The sequence below is a fragment of the Leuresthes tenuis genome, unplaced genomic scaffold, assembly GCF_036924035.1.
Source record: "Leuresthes tenuis unplaced genomic scaffold, fLeuTen1.0.hap1 SCAF_15, whole genome shotgun sequence".
NCBI lineage: Eukaryota > Metazoa > Chordata > Actinopteri > Atheriniformes > Atherinopsidae > Leuresthes > Leuresthes tenuis.
The window spans coordinates 26,794,013-26,817,863 of record NW_027325369.1 but is presented as its reverse complement, the minus strand read 5'-3'; the positions used below and the strand labels follow the sequence as shown (position 1 = coordinate 26,817,863).

Below are 23,851 nucleotides of genomic sequence, written 5' to 3'. Positions count from 1 at the left end.
AAAAGCTTGCACTTGTATAGATACTTATCAAAGGTAACTTTATAGAAATGTTCCGCTATGTTCGCTCTGTTCATTACGAACTAAAATATTTTTAAACTAATAATAGCCATGACATAAGCACTGATGCGCAGAGCTTGTTCTGATCACGTTTGGCCTAGAAATGATCAAAACGTAGACAATCGAGCTATTCAGCTTTGCTATTTCACTGCACGTAAATGGTACAACACGTTTTAGGAGTGGAGCCGCCACACCTGAACAACTTGAGTGGTTAGAAGGCGAGAGAGTCGCCCGGCTCCACCCCCTCCACTCCCGTTCTGTTGGGAAACAGACCAAGATCCAAATCGTTGTTCATCCAAGTCCGGCTCCACCGCTCCGACTCTAAACCGCAATTGTAGCGTCTAAATTATGTGAGTATCTAAACCGATCCGTACAAATAATGATAAGATTGTAAAGCGAAATTCTATAGATCTTAGACGTAGATATGGTGAATGCGCGCAATTACGCACGGAATGAACAAACGTTAAAAATCCGTAGCGCAGTCTCTGGAAAGTGAATCACTAAATTGTGTCAGAGCTTAAAGTCTTTTACGTTTATTTTAGTTTTGAAATGTTGCCTCACTTTGTTTCCATAGGCGTCTCTCTTTCGTGTATCTGTGAGTTAACTGTATTTTCTTTTCTTTCTTTTTTTTTGCCTCATGCTGTTATATAGCTCAAGTTTGTCGGGGCTATTTTAGCTAAGGAGAGCCTCTCCTGTCTTCTATCGTCACGGAGTGAAGACGAATTGTGAACAAACCTCGTCATGAACTGGGCATTCCTCCAGGGCCTCCTCAGCGGGGTGAACAAGTACTCCACAGCTTTCGGGAGAGTGTGGCTCTCTATTGTTTTCCTCTTCAGGATCATGGTGTTTGTTGTAGCTGCGGAGAAAGTCTGGGGAGATGAACAGAAAGACTTCAAGTGTAACACAGCTCAGCCCGGGTGCCACAATGTCTGCTATGACCACTTCTTCCCTGTGTCCCATGTGCGGCTGTGGGCATTGCAGCTCATCTTCGTCACCTGCCCATCATTCCTGGTGGTGATGCATGTTGCCTACAGGGAAGAACGAGAAAAAAAACACCGGCTCAAGTTTGGTGAGAATTGTTCTCGTCTCTATCAAAACACTGGGAAAAAGCGTGGAGGCCTGTGGTGGACCTACGTCTTAACACTGGTCTTCAAAATAGGTGTCGATACTACCTTTGTTTACCTCCTCTACCACATCTATGAGGGCTACGACTTCCCCTCGCTCATCAAGTGTGAACAGAAGCCCTGTCCCAACAAAGTTGACTGCTTCATTGCTCGGCCTACAGAGAAAAGAATATTCACCATCTTCATGGTGGTCACCAGCTTGGCCTGCATCCTCCTCTCAATCTTTGAAATCCTCTACCTGGTTTGCAAACGCTGCCATGAATGTTTCTCATCAATCCATCGCTCTCACCATGCCATGACCACCACACTATCAAGTGGAAGCAACCTAATAGAGTCAAACTCTCTAAAGCTGACAGGTAAAAGCACCCCTGAAACACCCGCACCTTCATACAGTGTCATCATATCTTGAGATACTGAAGCAGAGACTTTCTGGAAAAACAAAGACAAGTGAAATGAAAGATGTCGTTCCTCATTTTACACACAACTTCCTCAAAAGACTTTCTTTAGCTCCCTCCTGCCACTGAGTTTTAAGTTCAGGACCCTGAGATCTATGTGTCATTGATGTGGAATGTGCACACAGTTGTGGGTATTTACAGGGATTTTTCACAGATGAAAATTTACAGCCCCTGCAAAGAAAGAATAAAAGCAGATTTGTGTGTTTCAGTGTCTCATTTAGTCTTGCCTTCAATTACATGAGTCATTCCTTGGTTTGGCAAGTTTTACAAACACATATGGTTTCCTGTGTAAGATTTTCCTTGTGCTCAAGCCCAACCTCAAAACGGTTATTTCAGTCTGCACTGAATCTTCTCCCTACAATCAAATGTTCAGTTTGCACTCTTTGTGAATGCTGTACGCCTTGTAATTTATCAAAAGGTTTTTAAGGGTTGTGCATGTTACTGTCCTTATTTGTGTCATGTTTTAATATCTTTCTGTATACAGGTGCAAAGAAGAGGGAATGCAGCTTTGTAAACACAGATGTTTGAGAGAAATCAGGATGTGCATATTTTACAGTGTCGGTTTGTAACTTTACAGCGTGTTTGTTAATATTTTTTAATAAATATTATTTTTATGTTTTGAACTTGTTATGTTTATGAGAACAATTTTGAGAGGTTGATACAAAGCAGCACACACTGTATTAATGTAAGAATAAACACTGTTAACAGTTAAAACACAATAAAGCAAATGTAAGTGACTCTTACATGAGGAATGTACTTAACCAGCCACCCTTTCTAAAGAAAAATGGATTTGTTGACTCCACACAATTCCAGCGGTTGGACAAACACTTCTTTCTTCTTTACTTTTTCTGCATGTTTCATGAGTTTCATGAGGCTTTTCCTCCACTCAGATTTTTCTGTTATCACAAGTGGAGCCTTGATTGTTTTGGCTGATTAGTCCTTTGGGAAGGGTAGAGGAGGAGTCTCCCACACTCTGTTCGATTCATCTGTACAGACTCCACCCAGCACAGGAATTTGTTGCTGTGTGCAGCTTCTGAATGGCTCATTACTGTATTTGCACTGCAACATGCCACAGAATAGAACACAGAGTTAAAGTGTGCTCTGCTGAGGCTTTGAATTACATGTGTCTACATCTACCTCGACACCACCACCACCCAATGAAAGAATCCCGTTAACGATACACAGCCAACGAAATATCTTTCAGCAAACCGTGATAGTGGTTGATGGTTTGCAGGCACTTCTGTTACTAGTTCATTGGAACCACTGAAGTCTGTTTCAGACACTGTGTCCAGTTCAATCTTGAATTAACAAATGTGGTCTGTGGATTGTCTTAGTAACATTCAGGAAATGCTAAGCAACAATAGTACAAAAGAACAAAGATAATCTTGCTACCTGTCTAAAGTCTCTTGAAGATCTTGTGGATAAGCAAAAAGGCTGATGTAAACATTGTTAGTAGACATATGAGACAGAAATGTGTTACGTGCTGCAGTGGTAAAATAAAAAACTGACTTAAAATCAACAGAAATGTTGTGGAAGGATCCAAAATCAGCAATTCATGCAAGGAAAACTATCTACACTGAAACTATTCTGTAAGAAGGAATGGGTTTAAATTCTTGTTCAATAGTTACCTGAAACATTAGGCTTGTGTCATTTCTGAACAAGGGGCCATACCATGTACTCAGTACGATTTCCTGCAGTTAAGTTGAGGTATGGTTAGAGTTCAACCTAAATGTATTAGTTAATTTGACCACTATCCTTGTCCCTGAATACATGCACAGAACTCGAATTGAGCAACCAACCCAAGTATGTCCGTTGACACTAAGCTGTGGACAATTCAAGACATTCTGCTGCTGTTAACTTTCTCTGTGGGAGATCATCATACGATATTTAACTATAACCAAATGAATTGGATATATGTTGTCTTTAAGCTACTTGAATGGTGAGTTTGTCAGATGGTGCTCGGGTTACAAAATAAAGATTTTTCATCGTTTTCAATCACAACTTCTGATCTGTTCAGCTGTCTGACAACAGAGCCATAAATAGATGTAAATAAGAACAACTTCATTGGTAATTCAGCTCTATAAATACACACTTGTGCTTTACGGTTTTTGAAAAGAGATTTTAAAAAGCTAGAACTTTAGAGCATTAGTTAAACTTTTGAGTTTAATAGAGTATATAGATGCAGGAGGCGTATGATCCCCAGCTGTATCATCCACGTGTGTTTGTCCCGGTTTGGGAGCTTTGATTTCAGTCAGGCTAACATTATCAGATGCTTTTTAAAAGTCCGGCTTTGGTCTGACTAACACAATCATTTATTTTCTATTGTCATGTAAACATGTTAATTGAAAACAAAGGTTCCCTAGATGTACACATTACAGATATGTGTAACTGGATTATTTTACCCAGTAGCCGTATCGTAAAGACAAGAGTCACCAGAGGGATTATATCTCTGTGGTGGCTGAAGGAGCAACTCAGTGTCCCCTTTGAAAGAGCTGGAATTGGAGCTCCATCCCTTTTAATCTAGAAAATGTGATTATGGGTCACAGTCATAGACTAAGAAGAAACCTTTAAAGAGTTCACAGTTTTTTAAACATGAATAACTGTTGGCCTGGAATATATGAGCAAACCCCCTTTGTTTTAATTTGTTTGTCCAACCTGACTGTGAGGATCTGAAAATGATCCAGTAATAACAGTCATTATGAGACCGTTCCATGTCTTCTGGGGTATCAAATCTTTCTTTAGCTTCCTCTCTTCTGGTACATTTCCTTCCTTTTACAAAGCCAGCAGTGAAAAGGTTGTGTGTTTGTCCTGTTTTGTTGGTTTGTCTTGTTGAAACTTGTCAGTGACAGAGGTTTAGTCATCCTGTAGATTTCACCAGGCGTGTTCCAAGATAACTGCCGGGACCAGTTCTGAAATGTTTTCACCCCTCCTCCCACAATCGAATTTGATTCTTGTCTCCTGAGATCCTCTATTTATGAATGTATAGATGTTGTGTTGGCATAATCGAGCTTAATCCCACAAATTACTTTTCTGAAAAGCATAACTGCAGTTGAGGTCTACAAGGTGAAGGGTACAAGGCTGACAGAATTTCTTCTGGGTGCCAATGTTTTGCCTTGTTCCACAATTCAGTTTCTCTGTCTATTTCTCTCCTTTTCTTCTTAGAATTTTGGGCTTGGTTGGCAGCTGTTGCTATTGTGAGCCCCAAATAAATCTTTAGGACTAGGAGCAGAACAAATAAACCTGACTTAGTCTTTTATTCTTTCATACTGTGTAAACACTGAACTCAATAGTTATGCAGGAAGGCCTGCGAGAACTGGCATACTGGGGCACAACCCCAGCATTTTGAGCAAGCAAACATGATATTCCTCAAAGATTCTAAGGGTTCAAATTTACCTGCCAAGTCTGGCAATTATAAGATTTATTAGTTTGTCTTTTTTTACTTTAGAAGAGAAACACAGTGATGACACTTGAATGGAGAAAATATATAAAGAGAATTAACAAACAAGAGGTGTGGTTGTAAGAGAAGGTGTTTAAGTGGACACAAAAGCCACAGTTTATATGATCTGGCGGTGAGGATGAGACTGAGAACTCTTGGGTTTTGTGAATTGTGACAGTGTTATTTGAGCAGAGCAAGAAGCTGAAAAGGTTGGAGGAAATACAACACTCCTTTTTTACAGTCTTATTATATAAGATACAGGCGTAAATTAATGATGGAAGCTGTGAAATGAAAGAGGTACACAGAAAGATTATTTTTTTTCGGTTACATGCAAATCTCTCAGTAACACACAAACAATCTCCCCACTGATCTTCTTTGCCTTAAAACACCCACATTTACCAAAATAACATCACTCAACCGCTGCACACTTTTGGCAACTTCTATGAAAAAGAGTCGGAGGACATGCATAACAACAAGAAAATATGTATTCATCTTAAGGTGTGCCCGTCTGTTGCGTGCTCTGTTAAGTATCAGGAACAAGTTGAGACAAGGAGGAAACCTTGTCTCTGGAGACATGGAAACAATGACACTGAGTCTTCAGCCCTTAACTTTTTAGAGTTCCGCATTTTTAATACTCCCATGCACTGGAACATAGAACTAAATCTGCTTTTCAGTTTGCAGCAGACACTCACAAACACCCTTGAGTGTTCCTTGTTTGCTAGACAAAGACAAACAAAAGTGTGGTTTAACCACAAGGCATTTTGGTTTGGGAACTTGGCTCCTTACTCGACCGTTCGTTTGTAAGCCTTTATCTAAACCCAACTGGACCTGGAGATGGAGAGTTTGAACTGTAATAACAATATTTGTAATACCTTCTTACGGTGATGTGTGAGTAAGCGAGAGGGAGACAGAGAGGGAGGGGAAAAAGACCATCTGGGGCAGCTACAGTCTTTCTTCTTTAACCACACCCACAGACGCGTTTCTCTACACGGAGCTCCTATACCTGACGCTGTTACCAAATCTTTGCGTTTAAGGACCAACACGACTTAAAAACCAACAAGAAATCAATTGGATGTACTGGGGGAGTGTTTTAAGTAGTTATGAATTAATACATCTTATGGTAAGTGGTAAACTTATTTTTAAGATGTCCATTAAGAGTTAAGTTTCGCAATGTCTAAGTTGGCGCTTCAGCCAGTTGGTAATGAATGTTGTCTGAGGTTGTGATTCGTTGACTGACTAAAATGTATTTATCACCCAATGTTTGTAACGAAAAGCTGTCGGTAGAGAGCGAGACCTTTAACGAAAGTATATCCAAACAGAAATACAAACTAATCCAAACTCAAACGGCTCGTGCGTAAAAAGCCATTTTTTCCCCTTTCGATGCATATAAAATCAAGTAAGGTCTGCTTCCCATATTAACAGATACACAGCCAAAGGGAGATCTTGTTTTCTTTATTTTTAAATAAATGTTTACAGAAAAGTAAGTAAAGTAATGCGAGTAAGTACGCAGCTATATGGGCGTGTTAACACGTTGGTCCAACTTGTTTCCTTTGTGAGCACTTTGGCTTTAGGCCCACAAATAGCTGTGGTTGTGAATTGATTTTTCCTGGTTGTGGTTGATGAATGAGACGTTTGAGATTCTATTCATTAGATCATTTTTGGAATTTGAGTTGATCTTAAAAGTCCGTTTGTAAGGGCATTTGTTATTAAAATAGTGAGATAAGACACTGCCACTGATGTCTAAGGCATAAAAGCATACACCAGGCAATAAAAGCATGCTCACTCACTCTTCATTCTGCCATTTCCAGGTCTGAAGAGACAAGAATTCCAGAGAAGAGATAGTTGACTGCCAGCCAAGAACATGGACTGGAAGACCTTCCAAGCCCTCCTCAGTGGGGTGAACAAATACTCCACTGCATTTGGGCGAATATGGCTGTCAGTGGTGTTTGTGTTCCGGGTGATGGTGTACGTGGTGGCGGCTGAACGAGTGTGGGGTGACGAGCAGAAGGACTTTGACTGCAACACCAAGCAGCCTGGCTGTGCCAACGTATGCTACGACCACTTCTTCCCCATCTCCCACATTCGCCTGTGGGCCCTGCAACTCATCTTTGTAACTTGCCCGTCCTTCATGGTAGTCATGCACGTGGCGTACCGTGATGACCGCGAGCGCAAGCACAGGGTCAAGTACGGTGAGAGCAGTAAGCTGTACAGCAACACAGGCAAGAAACATGGTGGCTTGTGGTGGACCTACTTGTTCAGCCTCTTCGTCAAGACGGGCATCGAGATCTCCTTCCTCTACATCCTCCACTGGATCTATGACAGTTTCTACCTGCCAAGGCTGGTCAAGTGTGAGGTGGCGCCTTGCCCCAACCAGGTGGACTGTTACATCGGTCACCCCACTGAAAAGAAGGTCTTCACGTACTTCATGGTCGGAGCTTCGGCTCTCTGCATCGTCCTGAACATCTGTGAGATCATTTATCTCATCTCCAAGCGCATTGTGCGATGTACAAACAAGATCAAAAGCCGCAGTAACAACATGGCCGTGCATCACGACTACACCGACGACTCCTTTAACAATTGCAACATATCTATGTCAAAGCAAGATCTGAAGGACCGGCCTCCTTCCTTCAAGAAAAGCCACAAGTTCTCATACAGGCCATCTCCACTTAAACTTGAACAGAAGATACGGGCCTCTGCTCCTAACCTGTCCATTACTTCATGATCATACTGAAATAAGGCAAAACATCAAGAGCCTAGAAAAAAAAACTCCTAACAAAAAGACAGTTCAGAACCAGGTACCAAACTGCAGTATGTGTCAGAGCCTGGAAGCTGAGTCATTAGTACTGCATTCAACCTGTGCCAACCCCGTGTCTATATCTACGAACCTTAAGGAATCCCTTGAACTTTGGCTTGCAAGTCAACACCCACATTATTTACAAATCAGCTATTAAAGACAACATGATTTGTCAATATGTAGTTTTCCTTTTTGAATAAGATAAAGGTCTTTATGCATTCTCAGCTTCACCCCTTTTAGAACATTCCAGTAAAGGTTGTCTTAGCCTTGTTATGGTTGGAGTTTTGACACAACACAGGAGGGGGAGGAATGAAACAGCCACATAGGGTGACAGGACACACCTGGCAGAGGTATTCACCATTCCTTTAAGTGTCTATAGCGGTGTGTCACAGTGCTCGATTGTCACTGAGTGTTTTCTCAACGCTTGAAAAGTGGTCTTTTTATAATTTAATTTATTCTCAGTCCTCCTAATATCTTTACAATCACAAATCAATGGAGAAAGGTTAACAATTCTATACTGGAGTGAGGATGCTCCAGAATAAATAATACTTGAAGGTGTGCAGATTGGCCCAAAATTAGTTTTTTTTATTGTATGTCTCTTTTAGATAAAATTGAGCACAGAAACAAATTCATTGATTCAAATGCTCTGGGGGCCTATTGCTCAGTCTCAGGTTAACACGTTGTACATAGACCGCTTGTGTTTTGATGTCGTTGTACACAACCTCGTTTGATCCTAGACCACTGTTGATTTAAATACAGCAGATGGAATCCTGCTGTTCAATTCTGTGTTGGCTGAGCAGGAGCACAGCAGAGGAAGACTGGACAGCTCGTTGAACTGCTAATGTGTTATCGAGAGTAACTCGTCGTCCACTGTGGACGGCAGGTAGAAATGTATTCTCTGCAGTTGTAAATATTTGGATGTCATTTTTATAAATGTAAATATATTAAATCCATTGATTATATGTTTATTTGTGGTGTTTTAACTGTGATGGTTATATGTTTCTATATGATATGTGGAAGATACTTTGGATTTGTAATTTAGAAAAATATTGGAAAATAGATGCTATCTTTTCAATGATAAAACTAAGTAGCTGATCAACGGATAGGTAATTTTTACTGTCTATAATAATCATCATTTGAGGATCTAAATGTTTCCACTGTTTCTGACACATGAAGTTTCCTCGAATCAATTCTAGGCTTGCTTGTGAATTGGCAGTGAATCATCATGACTTGCTGTTTACTCGTTTCCAATACATATAATTTATGTTACAAGGTGTTGGAGAAGCCAATAGGAAGTATGTTAGTGCGCCTGTTGGACTTGTTGGTCAGGTTTCTAAAAGGTGGAGCCAATAAAAAAAGTTACTTATCCTGAACAAGTTTAGCAAACTGGAAAAACACCAAGAAGCTTGTGAGATAAGTTCTCCATTACCTTACATGGTCAATGACGACAAAACTGGTGCAAGATGTGTTGACTGTATGAAAGACGGATGTTCAACACTCAGGTTAACAGCATATACAACGGCACTGATAAGCCACAACATTAAAACCAGTTGTCCCTGATGGGACTTGTGGAAAGCAAGCCCATTTCACTGAGCCCAAAGAATCTTTCTCACATCCGGGTACCAGTAACCCCACAACACCCCCAGGTGTCTTTCATCCGAGGCCTGACTGGTCAGAGCTGTTTTGGAGCCAAACAGGCCCTTACTCAACATTAAGCTGGTAGTCATAAAGTTAAGGCAGATCGGTGTAGATTTACATGTCGCAGAGAGTGTTTCAGACTGCTCACACTGCTGAAAGATAAAGATCAATGACTCATTTCACTGTGAAATAGGTTTTATCTTTAAAACACAATCTTCAAGGATATATATACATGTTGAATTTGAAGAAAGGAATTCCAAAATAAATAGGGTAAAAATCATAAACATGTTAGAAAAACAAAAATCTATGGAATTCTTTATACTTCTTTTCATCAGCCATCAATGCCTGAGTTCATAAGGACCGATGGTTTCCACAGATGCTCCCTTGAACGAACCTTTTAGAGTTGATCACAGCATACAGAGGATGATAGAACTAAAAACGGTCTTTTCTGACTTCAGTACATTTATCCATCCCCAGAACATTTTACTGGATCATCTATTGTCATAAATAAAGTCTGCGCTTCATTGCCCAGGAAGTAACACCTTTAAAACAGGCGAGGACAGCTCGTGATGGGTGGGTTCGATTTGATTAGACTGACTTTACAGAAGGCACTATTCCAGCAAGGCTTTCATAAAGTGAATATTCAATCAGATCTTTTACCCTAAACAAAGATAGCAGTCAGTACCAACCAAATATTAAAGAAACAGTTAATAAATCAAACCATAATTAAAATGGGGAGAGTTGAATGTGCAGAGGATGAAGATGATGGTTACGCCGTCTTCCTACAGTTTGCAGGTGGCCTGTGCCACTTTGGAGTTGGTTTTTCTGTTGAGGGTCCGACAGATGAAAGTTCCAGCATCCATCAGCTTAGTGAGGTCCACTCCCTGGGGGGGGGGGGGGGGGGGGGACATCACACATCACACTGGATACAGCAACAATCTAGTGTTTCAGTCTATTTATTTTGAGTTAAATGAAAGCAGAATGCAATGACTTTAAGATAATGGAAACTTTATCTCAACTGAAGATAGAACAAATACAATGTAATAATAATAATAATATATATATATAATAAAAACTATTAAAACTTGGAAATGTAATTCTATAACATGTATATACACACAGTATAATATATTCAATTTGATGCATTAAAAAAAGTTTACCTGTGTTGCTTAATCTCTTTGTTTAACTCTCCTCTTTTGCTCAGAATTCGCTGTGTCAGTAATTTCCAAAGAAGTCAAATCCTGATCCATCAGACCACTGCACGATTTTCCTTTGGCCTCTGATTATCTTAAATGAACTCGGGCCCAGAAATAGAGGGAGTTTCTGGAGTCTTTCTTTACATGGAGGAGTTTTAATAAGTATTTTTGGGTTTGGCGATAAATGGTCCACGGGCAGAATTAAGTTAGTAGCCCAAATGACAATTCAATTGAGCTTTTCCTGTGTATAAGAATATTCCCACCTCTCCTCTTTATTTTCCACAGGTATGAGGTACTTAAGCTTCTCACAGGTGTACGTTCTTATCAATTTTATAAAAAGAAATATTCTTAAATGCTTGAACAGTGAATCTCTCTGTAACTTGCATTCGAAAGGCTCAATCTCTCCGATTACTCTGTTTTATACCGAATCACGCTGCTGACCCGTTAACAGTGCACACATTGTATAAGCATTACTCAACTTTTCCAGTCTTTGGTTTCACCTGTTCTAAATTGATCAAAAATAACTTTTTGGCATTGAAGTTAAAAATGGATCTGACTTTTTCCAAAAGCAGTGAAGTTTGACCACTATAACATCCATTTATTTGGTTTATTTTGCAGAGTATTCAATTAGGTATAGTTAAAATCATACTAAAATACAGGGTGAATAAATAAATAAATAAATAAATAAAACAATATTCTTACTGTTTGAATCCCAAGTCCATCTAGCATATAGACAACGTCTTCGGTGGCAACATTCCCAGAAGCCCCCTGGGCGTAGGGACAGCCTCCCAGTCCAGCTACTGACGAGTCCACCACACTGATTCCCATCTGAAAACCACAGAGAAAAGAAGATAAATCTTAGATACCCGTGAAGTCACTGATGCACAACCTAAAAGGAAACTAAACAGGCATTTTGTCATATGTTATACAATGACATCTTCAGATTACTGACCTGTAAGGCAACAAGGATGTTAGCCAGGGCCTGGCCATAAGTGTCGTGACAGTGCACTGCCAAGGCACTGACAGGCACCTCTCTGGTCACTGCTTCCAGCATTTCCGTCATGCTACCAGGAGTCCCCACTCCAATGGTGTCACCCAGAGAGATCTCATAGCAGCCCATAGAGTATAAACGCTTGGCGACCTGTAAGCCAGAGACAAACCTTGAGTGGTCATTTCGTCTTTGCTTAGTGAAATATTGAAGCATGTATCAAGTCAGAACTCACATGTGCAACTTTCTCAGGTGCCACCTTGCCTTCATATGGGCACCCAACGACACATGAGACATAACTTTGATAGGAAACACAGATGCAAGAATTAAACTCCAGTTCTCAATGATTTAAAGGTTTATTGACAGTAGAGAGGAAGTCAGCAATCATACCCTCTAACAGGCACAGAAGCCGCTTTGGCTGCCTTCATAACCTCGTCAAAGCGCTGCAAACTCTCGTCCACTGAGCAGTTTATGTTCTTCTTGCTGAACAGCTCAGATGCAGCACCAAATATGGCCACCTCTGAAGCTCCTGCCTTCACCTACGAGTGAGAGAAATGGAAAGACATTGTCAGTGCTTTGAAATGTTAAATCGTATTCGCTTGACAGTAAAATCTGGTTTGTTGGGAATGCTTGAGACTCACAGCAGCCTGGAACCCTTTGAGATTGGGAGTGAGGACCGGATAAGAGACTCCCGGTTTCTTCTTGATACCCTTCATTACTTCCAATTGGTCTGCCATCTGTAATTTACATGATGAAAACATATTAACACAGAATAATAAAACCACTATTCAGACCAATACGCTGCAGGGCGTGTCAACACTCTTATCTGAATTACTCAAGGAGGATGATACTCACCTGTGGCACCCATTTAGGAGATACAAAGCTGGTGGCCTCGATGACTGGCAGCCCTGACTCTGATAACAAGTCAATTAAATTAATTTTTGCTTCTGTTGGCACGATTGTCTGAGGAAAGGAAACAAAAGAAACGCAAACATATGGAAAACTTGACAAATTCTGCATGACTCATGTTTCTTCAACAAGTTACATAATTCATGAACAATGCACCTGCTTTTCCTCTGCACTGATGGGTGAAACTGTCCCCGATGACTGCTGATACAGTACAATCAAATAAACCCCATTTGTGTATTTAATGTTACCTTCTCGTTTTGAAGACCATCTCTGGGTCCCACCTCCACTATTTTCACCTTTTCGGGAAGAGCACCGCCTCCTCTTACCCCAACCTTTAAAAAAAACAAAAAACAACACACACATATTAACTAGTATCTAGTAGTATTAAATCATCTTAGTTGGCCTGATAAGGCTTGACAAGAACACTAGAAAACTAACCAACTCGGTAAACAAACTAATGATAATTAACTTAACGGTAGAGGACACGGGACAACACGGGACAACCACTGCCTGCTAAACGCTCTCAGAATTACCCACAGAGACGTAAAAACTCACCGTTTTTAATTTGGCTGCGGAGCTAAACGCCAGGTACTGCTGACCCATCGCTGAACTCAAACTGCTTCTGTTTACTAGCCTCATAACGGCCGCCATGACAGTTCAGTCTTCTGTTAGATGTCACGTGATCATCGCAAGCCGAAGAGACGACTCGTTAAAATATGCCATTGAGTGAGCGCCATCTACAGGTGGGAGAGTGGCATTGAAAAAACACTTAAAGATGCAATTTTAATACCGTGTGAATAATTATTTACATCAGAGATTAATTACAGCCTCTGAAAATGACTAATACTGACTGTTTAAATAAGAACAGACAAGCTACCACTGCTTTTCCAAGTATTGTATGCTATAATATTCGTTTTTTTGGGGGGAAAAGCACTGGCATAGAATTAAGAGATGCGCTGTTACCCTTTGAAACATATTTTCACTGTTGCACAGAAATGTGTGGCATCATCTTTTTACATTTAGGCTTACATATATCATATCACTGGTAACTAAATACATGAACAAGTAGGCTTTGAAAGTAGGCTACAGTTCAGAACTGTTCTTAACTTGAGTATTCTAATTCTGGACAACTTTTTACATCCACTTTACTATAGGGCAGAGGGAAATATTAGCTATATGTTATACATTGTACTTGATATTCTGCAGGTGTTATTTACATGACAATTGTATCTACTGGTTCTGTTCAAGATGAAGCTTGCACACAGCTGATAAAATACTCTGACAAGTCTGTAAAATACAAGACTGATTTCACCAGAATTTTCACCTTTGACGTACTACAAGCATTTGTTATTTAGCCAAGGTCATGTTTCAGATAAAAACGTGTTTTATGTACCAGATAGTGTTTTTCTTTCCTCAAAATCTTTTTATACGTTTTCATTGCAATTATAGTTGATAGTTGACAATTATAGTTATATTCATTGCAATTATATAAATTATCAAATGTCCTTTCAAAAGTAAACATTGGAGGAAAAATTAAAAGAGATTTGTGCCTCAGAACTTTATTCTTCCTCCTTTCTTCTCTCCATATCTAAATACTTCTGAAATTGATTTGGTGTCCTTGTATAGCTTAGATAAAACAGTTCAAATTTGCTCCACCTACAGGATCCACCCTGTTAACATGCTGTTTGCATGCAAATGTTTCAGTATTGATAATCGAATGGTTTTATGTTACAATATACCAATCAAAAGAACAAAATCTTATGAACGGTCTCATGTTTTAACTACTACTACTGCTACTACTACTGCTTATACTTATGCACCTTTGCTTAAACAGGAGTTTTACACCAAATAGAAGAATCTTTAAATATCTTCAATTGCTGGCAATAACATAACACAGATAAATTAAAACAACAAAAACAATTGACAGTGCTGTGAGACACTGACTGACCTTTAAATTCCTCTTTTGTCTTTAAATATTGCGGATATCTGATAATATGATTGTAATGCTTGAGTTTCATCCATGCAAGACTATTCTAAAAAACAACCAACTTGATACTTGATGCTTCCCTTCTCGATGTGTATTTGGAAAACCCTCCAGGATTTTTTAGCTTCATCTTTTTGCATTTATTTCTTTGGCCCAGCTTTTTAGTTTCATAAGATTTTACTGCATTTTCAGTTCACACCTTTTTTTCCTCTTCAATGCAGAATACAATTGAAACGTTCTTTTTTTTGTCCTCCAGCATTTTCATCACTTATGATAAAAATGAAGAAAAATAGTTTACAAAAATATCTTTAATGTGTCAAAAAGTAAAAAAGAAACAAATAAATTAATAAAACTGTTTCACAGTGCACATAATAACCAAGCATTCTATAACACTTGAAAAAAGCAAAAGGTTGTCTTTTGATCAAACCGCCATTCTATCCGTTTCACTTTTCTTGGCTTAAATGCCAGCATCAAATCCCAAAAAGCTGCAAAGTTTTGGCGTTTTTTCATGCATATCAAAGAAAAACACTGGCTGAAAGAATTATTATACAACAGATACCTACAACAGAACCAAAGGAAACACTAAATACGCATGCTTTGGATACTGCATATCTTTAAGGAGATAAACACAAAGGTTTCCATTTTCTCCACACTTATTGAAATAAAAGAATAACCAGGTGCATTTTATTAACAGACTACTAATACATCATAAAGGCATGTATTCACATCACTGGTTCCTGTATTTTCTGCATAAATTCTCTTTCATGGCTTAAACACGCAAACTCAAAGTCAGTGTATCCACACACACTTTGGCCCCCGTTTCACTGCAGCTCCTCATCACTGTCGTCCACTTGCTGGATGATGAGGTCCGTCCCCGAATCTTCAGCCAGGTCATCATCATCGTTCACCATCCAGCTCCTCTTGGTGTCCCCCTCCTCCTCCCCATCCACGCCAAGTAACAACGCCGGCTCCTCAATGGGACCCTCAAGACTGTCCATGGGGATGTCGTCACAGCCCACTTCCTGGATGCAGGCGGTGCACATGCGGTAGCGTCGTGTGCCCTCACACACCACATGCCCAGTTTCTTCTGTCACCTGGCACTTACACTTTCTGCACACCAGCTTCCTGGCTTGATGGATCTGTGGAGACAGAAATGGTGTAAGACCAGATAAAAATTTATCAGATATTAATGTCTTGTGCTGTTTATGTTTATGAAGAACAAGGCATCAATTCAGAAATTACCGCCTAGTTGTGAATAGACCTACTGTTTCAAAGTGGCTGCGGAGATGCTCCAGGCGTGTAAAGCGCTTGTTGCAGGCCTGACATGGATACGGCCTCTCCCCGGTGTGACAGCGCAGGTGACGCTTCAAGTCCGCCTTCCTCTTTACCGTGTGAGTACAAAAGGGGCATTTGAAGCGCATAACTGGATTGGAATCTGCAATGAAGAGAAGAAACGGTTACATTTTTGGGCTTTTCTCTTCTACTTTTTGATGGTCACACTCATGTTAGGTTATTTATTATAAGCTGTTTTTTTTTTCAAATGTTCTCAATTCTCAAAAAGGTTACAAGAGCTATTGACTGCACATATAGCCCAACACACCTCTATTGAAGTGTCCGATAACACCCACAATCGGTGGTAGAGTGGCATAAAGCTCCTCTGCCTTTTCAGCTTTTTGATTTCTTGCTTCCAGAATATCCAGATCTTCATGCTGGCTGGAGCGAGTGCTGTTGGGTGCTTTCCTTTTGGTCCCACCTCTTCCACGCCGGCGCTCTGATCCAGGTAATGTGTACAGAGGGTCCTGAGGGTCCTGCAGATCATCTGCATCTGCACCGAGCTCATTAGCAGGGCTGCTTGGATTAGTTTTCAGGGCTGAGGCAGATACATCCTGGTCTGAGTCTTTCCCCATAAAGCCAGACTGGGATCTAGAGCTATCGCGGGTCCAGAGTGCAGGTGGTGGGCTGACAGAGCAGGGGCCTTGCTGCTGCTGCTCTGTGGACTCTTCTCCTGCTCCACTGGTGAAACTACAGGTCTCAGATATGCTGAGGCAGCGGTCGCTGTCCTCCTCTTTTACACTGATGTCCAATGTGGATTTAATAAAATTCTTGCAGTAGTTGATGACATTGTTCATCTGCAAGTAGCTGGCTGCAGACATGACCTCAATAACATTGTGACTGGAGAGGTCCAGCTGGCCAGAGTAAATGAAATCTAGGATGACGGTGAAAGTCTCTGGGCTGAAGACGTCGAAGGTGGCGTTAACAGTGTCGAGCAGCCCATCAGGCCCCTGGGTCAGCAGCATGCGGAAGTAGCCACTGCTGGCAAACAAGACATTGCGGTGGGCCCTGAAGAGCTGGCCCTCCACCAGCACACTGCAGTCACAGAAAAGCTCCTGCCGGCGCTGCTGGTTGAGCTGCTTCAGCAGATTGCTTTGATGAGCCACTGTGATGTCAGCTGTGTTGAACCACCTCTGAGGCTGCCTGCAGAAGACAACAAGACAGTATTTTAATGCCTGTGAATGAAGCATAAATCGATTTCATATGCAAGGAAATTATGAACATTGGAGATTTTCTGGACCTTGTGGACAGTGAATGAAACCAAGTCATTCTCACCCTCATGATATAACTATAATTACAGATGGTACACCCGCTTTAAATTCTAAGGTTTTATGACATAATAAAAAATTATAATCTGGTTCTTACCAGGTCTTAAAATGAGGTAAATACAACCTCATATGAACCAGAACAAATGACATACTACACAGTGTCATTATTTAGTCAACAAAACCTAAGCCAAACTGCAGAAGCAGTGAGTGGAAAAACTTAGCAGATCCAATGATTCAATAGTTTGTAAAACCATGAGCTTTAACATTAAACATGCTAACTGGGGCCTGCAGAGTCTACGATAGAGCTCGTGGATATTTAGCATTTCATGGTCCAACCTTGGGGTGAATTTGCTGGGATGTCCAACTCTGGGAAGACTGAGAACTGTCTTGAATGTATTCCACCTGTAAATAACCTTTATCACTATAGAATGACAGACTCCAAATTGTTTGGAAGTGGCTTTATAACCATTCTCAGATTGATGGGCAGCAACCTGATGGTCTTTCGTCACTGACAAACTGCTGAAACTTGAGCTCACACTTGTTGATCATCAGATAGTCTTGAGAGCGTTTTATTAGCAACACCTGGCTTCTACTTACTCTCTTAATTCTTTTGGCAGCAGTAAGAATGCAATTTAATTAAATCTTTTTATTCATTATCATTATGCTCCAATGTGAAGAACCATAAACATTTTTCAAATGACTGCATGTCAAGATTCAGCAGTCCAGAAGAAATAACTGGGCCAAAGTACATTTGCCAGACTAATGCCAAACTGTGTATGAATGTCATCCAAAAATGGGCCAAGTACACTGAACTCAGCGTCCAAGCCCATGCTTGATAGCAGGATAGGACTTTAATTTTCCTTAATAACTGGTAAACCTAACCTGTACTGATCTGGCTATGGGTGCTGAAATCTAACTATGATTGCCTTGACTGAGCCAAACACTCTCACAAAACAGCCACAACTGGCCCGCTTTACTTTACAGTGCGGCGTTACAACATGCTACAAGTATTATGTTCCAGACACCAAATATCAACTACAGGTCACATTACATATACACCAATGACACCCCATGGATTTAGCTGTCAATTAACGCATCTTTGTCTCCGCGCTGGACCAGCTCCAGCTCCAGCTCCAGCCCGGCCCGCCCACCTGCTTTCATCCCGCTTTGTGATTTGTGAGGCGATCCTTCAATCAAACATATTCTTTTTAATGGGTTACACCCGACTCCAGTCAGGCAGCATCGGGTGACAACCCCTCTAATCATTACTGTGCTGAATTCAAAGCGCTCAAAATAAATAAATAAATCCCCCTTGAATCAAACAAATGGTGGAGAGAAGAGAGGACATCAAATACTGAAGCTGGACAAAAATCTGTCGCAATCTCATTTTCAGAACAGTTCCTATTTTACGGTAACCCAATTAGCGGACAGCATGTAAGCTCCGACTCAAACGCATCGTTTCTAATGAGCAATGCGATGATTTCTGACAGGCTCCGCAGCGCCCGATAACCCACGATGCAACACCCGCTCGCAACACTATAGAATGCTTTTCAAGGTTCTCTAAACCAAGTGAAATATCTTAATTGGGATATTCTCCATTAAATCAGGCATCATTCGACCTAAGAAAAACGACATGAGAGTGCTGCAGTCCTGCGAGAGAAAAGCGGGCAGCGGCGCACCGAAGCAGCCCAGTCTGTCCTGGAGCGACGCCCACTTCAGGCTACAACCAGCACACAATAGAGAAACAGACACAAACCTCCAGCAAGTGAGCATGCTGCGAGCTGAAAAATAAATACATTCGCACTGTATATGTGCCTGAGGATATGACGCGCTTATACACCCGTTTTCATCCTCATGACCACCCCCACTTCTCGCCGGAGGTCCGGAGCGCAGCGAGCAGCGGGGAGGATTTGCCTGCTGCCCAAACAGAGCGACTCTTTCTCAGGCGAGAGGTGTCGGCAAGACCCGCTTACGCCCCACTCCCTGATACCCCTGACAAAAACCATCGATACTCACTGGTGACTCGATTCACCCGGAGCCCGATAGAGCCTACTCGCCCCCAAGTCTGCCACCATATCCATTTCTATTTTGTTTTTGCCTTTTTTTTCTCGTCCAGGGTCCACAGTCAGGCACTTCCTGCTCAGCCCTAAAGACCGAAACCCGGTCAGAGCGACTGGAGCTCTGTGCTGACGTGGGTGTTTATTAACTGGGTGCCCGAGGGTTCAAGGAGCCATTTAAAGCCCCAGTGCCCCTTTAAATGAACAGCACCTCACTCCAAATTGAACAATATTTACATTACAGAGTATTTCTGCAGTGATTTGTATTAGACTGGGCTGATTTTACCATTAAATTATGTAATCCCTCATGACTTTACTATAATTTTTTTTTAACTATTTCTCAACATTGGTAGATTTACAGAAGAGTGTTATTTGAGTGCATTTGGAAATTATCTTAACATGTAGTCAACCTCTAACAGCACCCAACCAATTTCACACTCCAATCAAAAAATGCAGCTGAAATGTAAGAAAATTAATTTATTCTTTCATTGTTATGGCTCACAAATTTATAGATTTATAAAGACAATATCCCTTATTAAAACTGAAACAACATCAGAAAGAAAAATATGTTTGAACAAGCTACTTCTGGTGTTAATCATTTGCTGTTCACATAAACTAACATTAACATAGAAAATATAGATAATCAAAAACACACACACACACATATATATACCTATATATATCTATATATATATAGAAAAAAAGGATTTTAATCTATCTTGAGGCTTCAGAATGAGTGAACATGATGTGAGAAAATGAGGAAATCAAAAGTATGCTTTGGTGATTGGACAACAGCAACCAGCTGCAGTTGCATCAAGAGGCAGTGCCGTTGCAAAATCCAGTGGGATTCTTTGACTGCCAGCGCCACAGATCCTCACCTGCATAGAGAAATGTTAAAAAAAACAAAACAAACAGACATAACATCAGAGGATTATTAGGGAGTATTTTAACAATTACATGTACATTATTTTGGAATGTGGTTACTAAGATGGTGCTGTATTGCTGTGCTTACACATTCTTTCCAGGTCAAATTCAGCCTTCCAGCACAGCTCTTTTTCAGCTAGTTGAGGGTCAGCATAGCAGGATGCTACGTCTCCTCCTCTACGAGGTGCAATCTTGTATGGGATCTGTACAGAAGACACATTGTGTTCACTGTGGATGAAGTCAAATTTATCGTGGCCATGTCCACAAACCTATCCGGACTCTGTGGACGTGCACATATTTTCATTCATAGTACAATTTGGGTCAGCTGCACCAAAGATTTCCATGCATGCACATTTAACCAGGTTTTCAGCTCTTTCAATGAAGCATTTTGGAGGAGTCTCTCCTCAAAGCAACCACTCATATTGTTGATCTTCTGCTCCTCTTTTTTGTCTGGTTCGTGTGTTTTTTTTCTTTAAGAATGGGAGTTGGATCCAGATGCATGCACAGTCCGTACGAGTACAAATTGTTAGGCTGAATGAAGTTGGCCACAGACAGACTCGATGGATCCAGCTTTACCATAACAACAACCCCACGCAGAGTAAATTTAAGTGGTAGAGCAAAAGAGCTCTATTGTGACTCACCTCTTTCCCTGATGCCTTCTTCATTGCTTTCACCATTTGGAGGACAGAGTAGCCTCTTCCTGTCCCCAGGTTGTAAACCTACATACACAAACAAAATAATACACAGATGCTTGGGCTCCAGTAAATACATCCAGTTTGCAGAAATTGTCAGAAAAATCACTTCATTTTAAACTGTTTTGGATGTTTTCTTAAATGCACCTTGCACCCGCAGTTGTCCTTCAGCTTCTTCAGAGCTGCTATGTGTCCCTTTGCCAGATCTACAACATGGATGTAATCGCGTACACCTGGAAAAGGACAGGATAACCGTGTTTTTAAATTATTCTGAATATCTGACTGCTAGTTAAGTACATTTAAAGACAACCTTTATTACCTGTGCCATCCGGTGTGTTATAGTCATTTCCAAACACACTGAGGCACTCTCTCCTTCCAACAGCAACCTATAAGAAACATGCATTTAGTTACGGATCTAACTTGATGACTCATTTGAATATGCTTTCGTAAATGCATTCCACTGACAGCCAGATGTTGCTGTGTATTTGACAGAGATTTACGGTACCTGAGCAACATATGGCAGCAAGTTGTTTGGAATACCCTGAGGGTCTTCTCCAATCAGACCAGACGAATGAGCTCCGATGGGATTGAAATATCGCAGCAGCACTGCATTCCAGCCCTGCTTACACAGAACCAATAATGAGACATCCTGCAGAGTCCAAGTTTGTGCATCTCTGAGTCTTTTTCAGTTGTCTAATTAGCACCTTCTCAGCTTTACAGTGGTCTTTGATCATCTCCTCGATGAAGTACTTGGTCTTGCCGTAGGGGTTGGTGCAGCCGCCCACAGGGTGCTGCTCATCTATGGGAAGTTGCTGTGGGTCTCCATATACTGTGGCTGAGCTGCTGAAGACCAGATTGTGCACCCTGTGAGCCTGCATCACCTGAGACACGTGAAGATGGACACAAACATGGCAAACGCATTCAGTCAGCAGGCCAGCGAGACAGCAGTCCACAGCGCACACAGGTTCAAACGGAGCATATCAGTGGATTTTAGCACCCATGGTGAGCACAAAACATTACAACCTACGCAGGTTATGCTGTTGCAACTTGTCAATGCACACTTTTTGTTGTGCATCCGAAACAAGAGTCCAGATTAGTTCTGTGAGAAATGAGTGATGTAAAGGACAAATGGAGGACAGTTGCATCAAATCAGATGAGAAGCTGCACTGACCTCAAGCAGGTTCAGCGAAGCAGTGAGGTTGACTCTGTAGTAGCGTAACGGCTGCTCCACCGACTCCCCGACAGCCTTCAGGCCAGCAAAGTGCATCACAGAGCTGAAAGAATGCTGAATCAAAGATAAACAGTTACAAACATGTGATGTCCACATGACACTTATGTAAACACTACATTATCTTTCATCTATGGTGGCCAGCAGAGATGCTGTTGAAAAAAGTTTCTAATGGCCCTCGACCAGAAATTGTTCTTTTTAGAGCTGATCTATGACAGAATAGAACATATCAACTTTAAGCTTAAATACTTTTAGTTGTCAGCAACTAACAATTATTTCTGCAAATTATTTTTCTTTACATGCCACATACACACACGAGTGAAAATTGCCTTTAATATTTGCAGAACATGACACATTAAAGTTCAGCCCAAACTGTAAAGTTTATGGTTTAGGAACAACAGATTTCCAGTGTTTTTAGCAGATCAAATGGCTACGGACGCAGAAACATTTTCCCTCAATCAGCTGAGTTGATAATTAAGTAACAAATTCATTATTGATCGGGATGAACTGCGTTAATGTTCTTACCGTTTTAAATAGTTTCTCCAATCCAGGTCGGTCCAGAAGGTCTAAATCGTGAAACTCAATGTTGGTGTTCAGAAGCTTCTCTATCCTTTGGATGCTCTCTGCGACACCCCCCTCTCCTCCATAGAAAACAGGATGCAAAACACACACGTGCAAAGTGCAGCACAGCTTAGTGCCACTGTGCTAAATAAACACACCCAAAAACGGCAATTTTAAGATAAGCAATAGTTATTTTTTAGTCTCCATTAGCTAATGGAGCTTACCTCGCACAGCATTACTGAAGTTGTCTACTACGATGGGTTTGTAGCCTGCTTCAATGAGCTCCACCACACAGTGACTCCCAATGTAACCCGCTCCACCTGTAACCAGCACCTTCTCTGCCATCCTCCGAGTCTGTCAAACACATGCAAAAAAAGCGTGTTTAATCAAAACTTTTCATTCCCTGTTTGCATGACACTGCTCTCAACACACCTGGAAGTTTTGTCTGGGCAACTTTATAGGTACGTGACTCACCTGCATTATCCCACGTCAGCGGGTCCAAGCCTCAGCCTGTCTGACGTCTTACTATAATAGTAGGGCTTGTCAGGCATGGCTATTTATATTAGTACATTCTCAGATCTTTAAAGTTTACTCCAGTACCTTTAATTGTGAACATATAAGAAGTCATGCTTTCTGAGGTTAAAAATGAAAACAAAAAGCAGAAGAGGAGGAAATCCTAACATAGCTTTAATGTCAGTTTCGCTCAAGGCTGCACCACAGACTGAACACTTTAAGGACTAAACAACCCAAACCTGAGCTCTTGTTGGATTAGTAAAGCCACAACTTATTTGACTAATTGACCAAATTAGACCAAACCGTACAGAATGATGGAGGCTGACTGTAAAATACTCACTGGTAAAATGTCGCAGCCGGTAATGTCTTCTGATGAATCCGGCCGGTAAAGTAAACGAAAGTAGGTGCGAAGCGAGGCTGAGAGATGAACTGTTGGTTCATTTAGAGCAGACTTCTGTGTGGACACTTCTGTATTTCCTGGTAAACGTGTAGCATAGTCAAACAAGTGATTATTTTAGGACTTCCCGTACGTAAACCTTCAAAATAAAACTACAAACATATCTATGTTTGAAACGTAATGTATTAAACCCACTTTTTTCTAAAGTACCCTAAATTAACTTACCCTTACGTTATGCAACACCCTATAGAAAAACTCTGTTTGCGTTTATTTGAGAAAATTCCTGTGCTTTATTTTA

General features: G+C 40.9%; 5 protein-coding genes across 8 annotated transcripts; 2 read left to right on the top strand and 3 right to left on the bottom strand.

Moving 5' to 3' along the window:
* The first annotated feature begins 318 nt into the window (after positions 1–318).
* On the top strand, positions 319–2,259 carry gjb10 (gap junction protein beta 10). The gene is made up of 2 exons (XM_072365571.1): positions 319–407; positions 709–2,259. The coding sequence occupies exon 2, from the start codon at positions 799–801 to the stop codon at positions 1,588–1,590; it is 792 nt and encodes a 263-aa protein (XP_072221672.1). The 5' UTR covers positions 319–407; positions 709–798; the 3' UTR covers positions 1,591–2,259.
* Positions 2,260–6,893: 4,634 nt separating this feature from the next.
* On the top strand, positions 6,894–8,828 carry gjb3 (gap junction protein beta 3). Its single transcript, XM_072365574.1, has 2 exons — positions 6,894–7,905; positions 8,174–8,828. The coding sequence occupies exon 1, from the start codon at positions 6,934–6,936 to the stop codon at positions 7,792–7,794; it is 861 nt and encodes a 286-aa protein (XP_072221675.1). The 5' UTR covers positions 6,894–6,933; the 3' UTR covers positions 7,795–7,905; positions 8,174–8,828.
* Positions 8,829–10,068: 1,240 nt separating this feature from the next.
* Positions 10,069–13,275, bottom strand: hmgcl (3-hydroxy-3-methylglutaryl-CoA lyase). Its single transcript, XM_072365559.1, has 9 exons — positions 13,153–13,275; positions 12,846–12,929; positions 12,544–12,651; positions 12,330–12,425; positions 12,079–12,227; positions 11,924–11,987; positions 11,653–11,841; positions 11,403–11,528; positions 10,069–10,388 (listed from the first exon to the last, which is right to left on the bottom strand). Exons 1-9 carry the CDS (start codon positions 13,246–13,248, stop codon positions 10,287–10,289), a joined length of 1,014 nt encoding a protein of 337 aa, XP_072221660.1. The 5' UTR covers positions 13,249–13,275; the 3' UTR covers positions 10,069–10,286.
* Positions 13,276–14,871: 1,596 nt separating this feature from the next.
* zbtb8a (zinc finger and BTB domain containing 8A) lies at positions 14,872–19,556 on the bottom strand. Its single transcript, XM_072365134.1, has 4 exons — positions 19,198–19,556; positions 16,182–17,056; positions 15,847–16,016; positions 14,872–15,720 (listed from the first exon to the last, which is right to left on the bottom strand). Exons 1-4 carry the CDS (start codon positions 19,260–19,262, stop codon positions 15,403–15,405), a joined length of 1,428 nt encoding a protein of 475 aa, XP_072221235.1. The 5' UTR covers positions 19,263–19,556; the 3' UTR covers positions 14,872–15,402.
* A 139-nt stretch (positions 19,557–19,695) lies between these two features.
* gale (UDP-galactose-4-epimerase) lies at positions 19,696–23,628 on the bottom strand. Of its 4 annotated transcripts, none has more exons than XM_072365132.1 (11): positions 23,460–23,628; positions 22,868–22,997; positions 22,608–22,723; positions 22,026–22,139; positions 21,559–21,735; positions 21,360–21,473; positions 21,174–21,240; positions 21,002–21,087; positions 20,804–20,881; positions 20,251–20,365; positions 19,696–20,116 (listed from the first exon to the last, which is right to left on the bottom strand). In XM_072365132.1, exons 2-11 carry the CDS (start codon positions 22,986–22,988, stop codon positions 20,052–20,054), a joined length of 1,053 nt encoding a protein of 350 aa, XP_072221233.1. In that variant the 5' UTR covers positions 22,989–22,997; positions 23,460–23,628; the 3' UTR covers positions 19,696–20,051. The 4 variants fall into 4 exon arrangements, with proteins under 4 accessions (XP_072221233.1, XP_072221234.1, XP_072221232.1 ...); XM_072365133.1 differs by having other exon boundaries at positions 23,497–23,628; XM_072365131.1 differs by lacking the exon at positions 23,460–23,628 and adding an exon at positions 23,118–23,441 and having other exon boundaries at positions 22,608–22,720.
* Positions 23,629–23,851: the final 223 nt, after the last annotated feature.

What these genes read in the sequence shown, in the direction of transcription:
- gjb3 (XM_072365574.1), top strand. Translation starts at nt 6,934, where the DNA reads ATGGACTGGAAGACCTTCCAAGCCCTCCTCAGTGGGGTGAACAAATAC.
- zbtb8a (XM_072365134.1), bottom strand. Translation starts at nt 19,262, where the DNA reads ATGGATATGGTGGCAGACTTGGGGGCGAGTAGGCTCTATCGGGCTCCG. An exon ending in TATCGGACACTTCAATAGAG is followed by an intron (nt 16,017 to 16,181) that starts GTGTGTTGGGCT and finishes TCTTCATTGCAG; the next exon opens with ATTCCAATCCAGTTATGCGC. An exon ending in TCCGCAGCCACTTTGAAACA is followed by an intron (nt 15,721 to 15,846) that starts GTAGGTCTATTC and finishes CTGTCTCCACAG; the next exon opens with ATCCATCAAGCCAGGAAGCT.
- hmgcl (XM_072365559.1), bottom strand. Translation starts at nt 13,248, where the DNA reads ATGGCGGCCGTTATGAGGCTAGTAAACAGAAGCAGTTTGAGTTCAGCG. An exon ending in GCTTCTGTGCCTGTTAGAGG is followed by an intron (nt 11,988 to 12,078) that starts GTATGATTGCTG and finishes TTCCTATCAAAG; the next exon opens with TTATGTCTCATGTGTCGTTG. An exon ending in ATGGACTTGGGATTCAAACA is followed by an intron (nt 10,389 to 11,402) that starts GTAAGAATATTG and finishes CCCCCCCCCCAG; the next exon opens with GGAGTGGACCTCACTAAGCT.
- gjb10 (XM_072365571.1), top strand. Translation starts at nt 799, where the DNA reads ATGAACTGGGCATTCCTCCAGGGCCTCCTCAGCGGGGTGAACAAGTAC.
- gale (XM_072365130.1), bottom strand. An exon ending in TGCTGCCATATGTTGCTCAG is followed by an intron (nt 21,241 to 21,359) that starts GTACCGTAAATC and finishes TGTTTCTTATAG; the next exon opens with GTTGCTGTTGGAAGGAGAGA. An exon ending in AGAAGGCATCAGGGAAAGAG is followed by an intron (nt 20,366 to 20,803) that starts GTGAGTCACAAT and finishes TCTTCTGTACAG; the next exon opens with ATCCCATACAAGATTGCACC.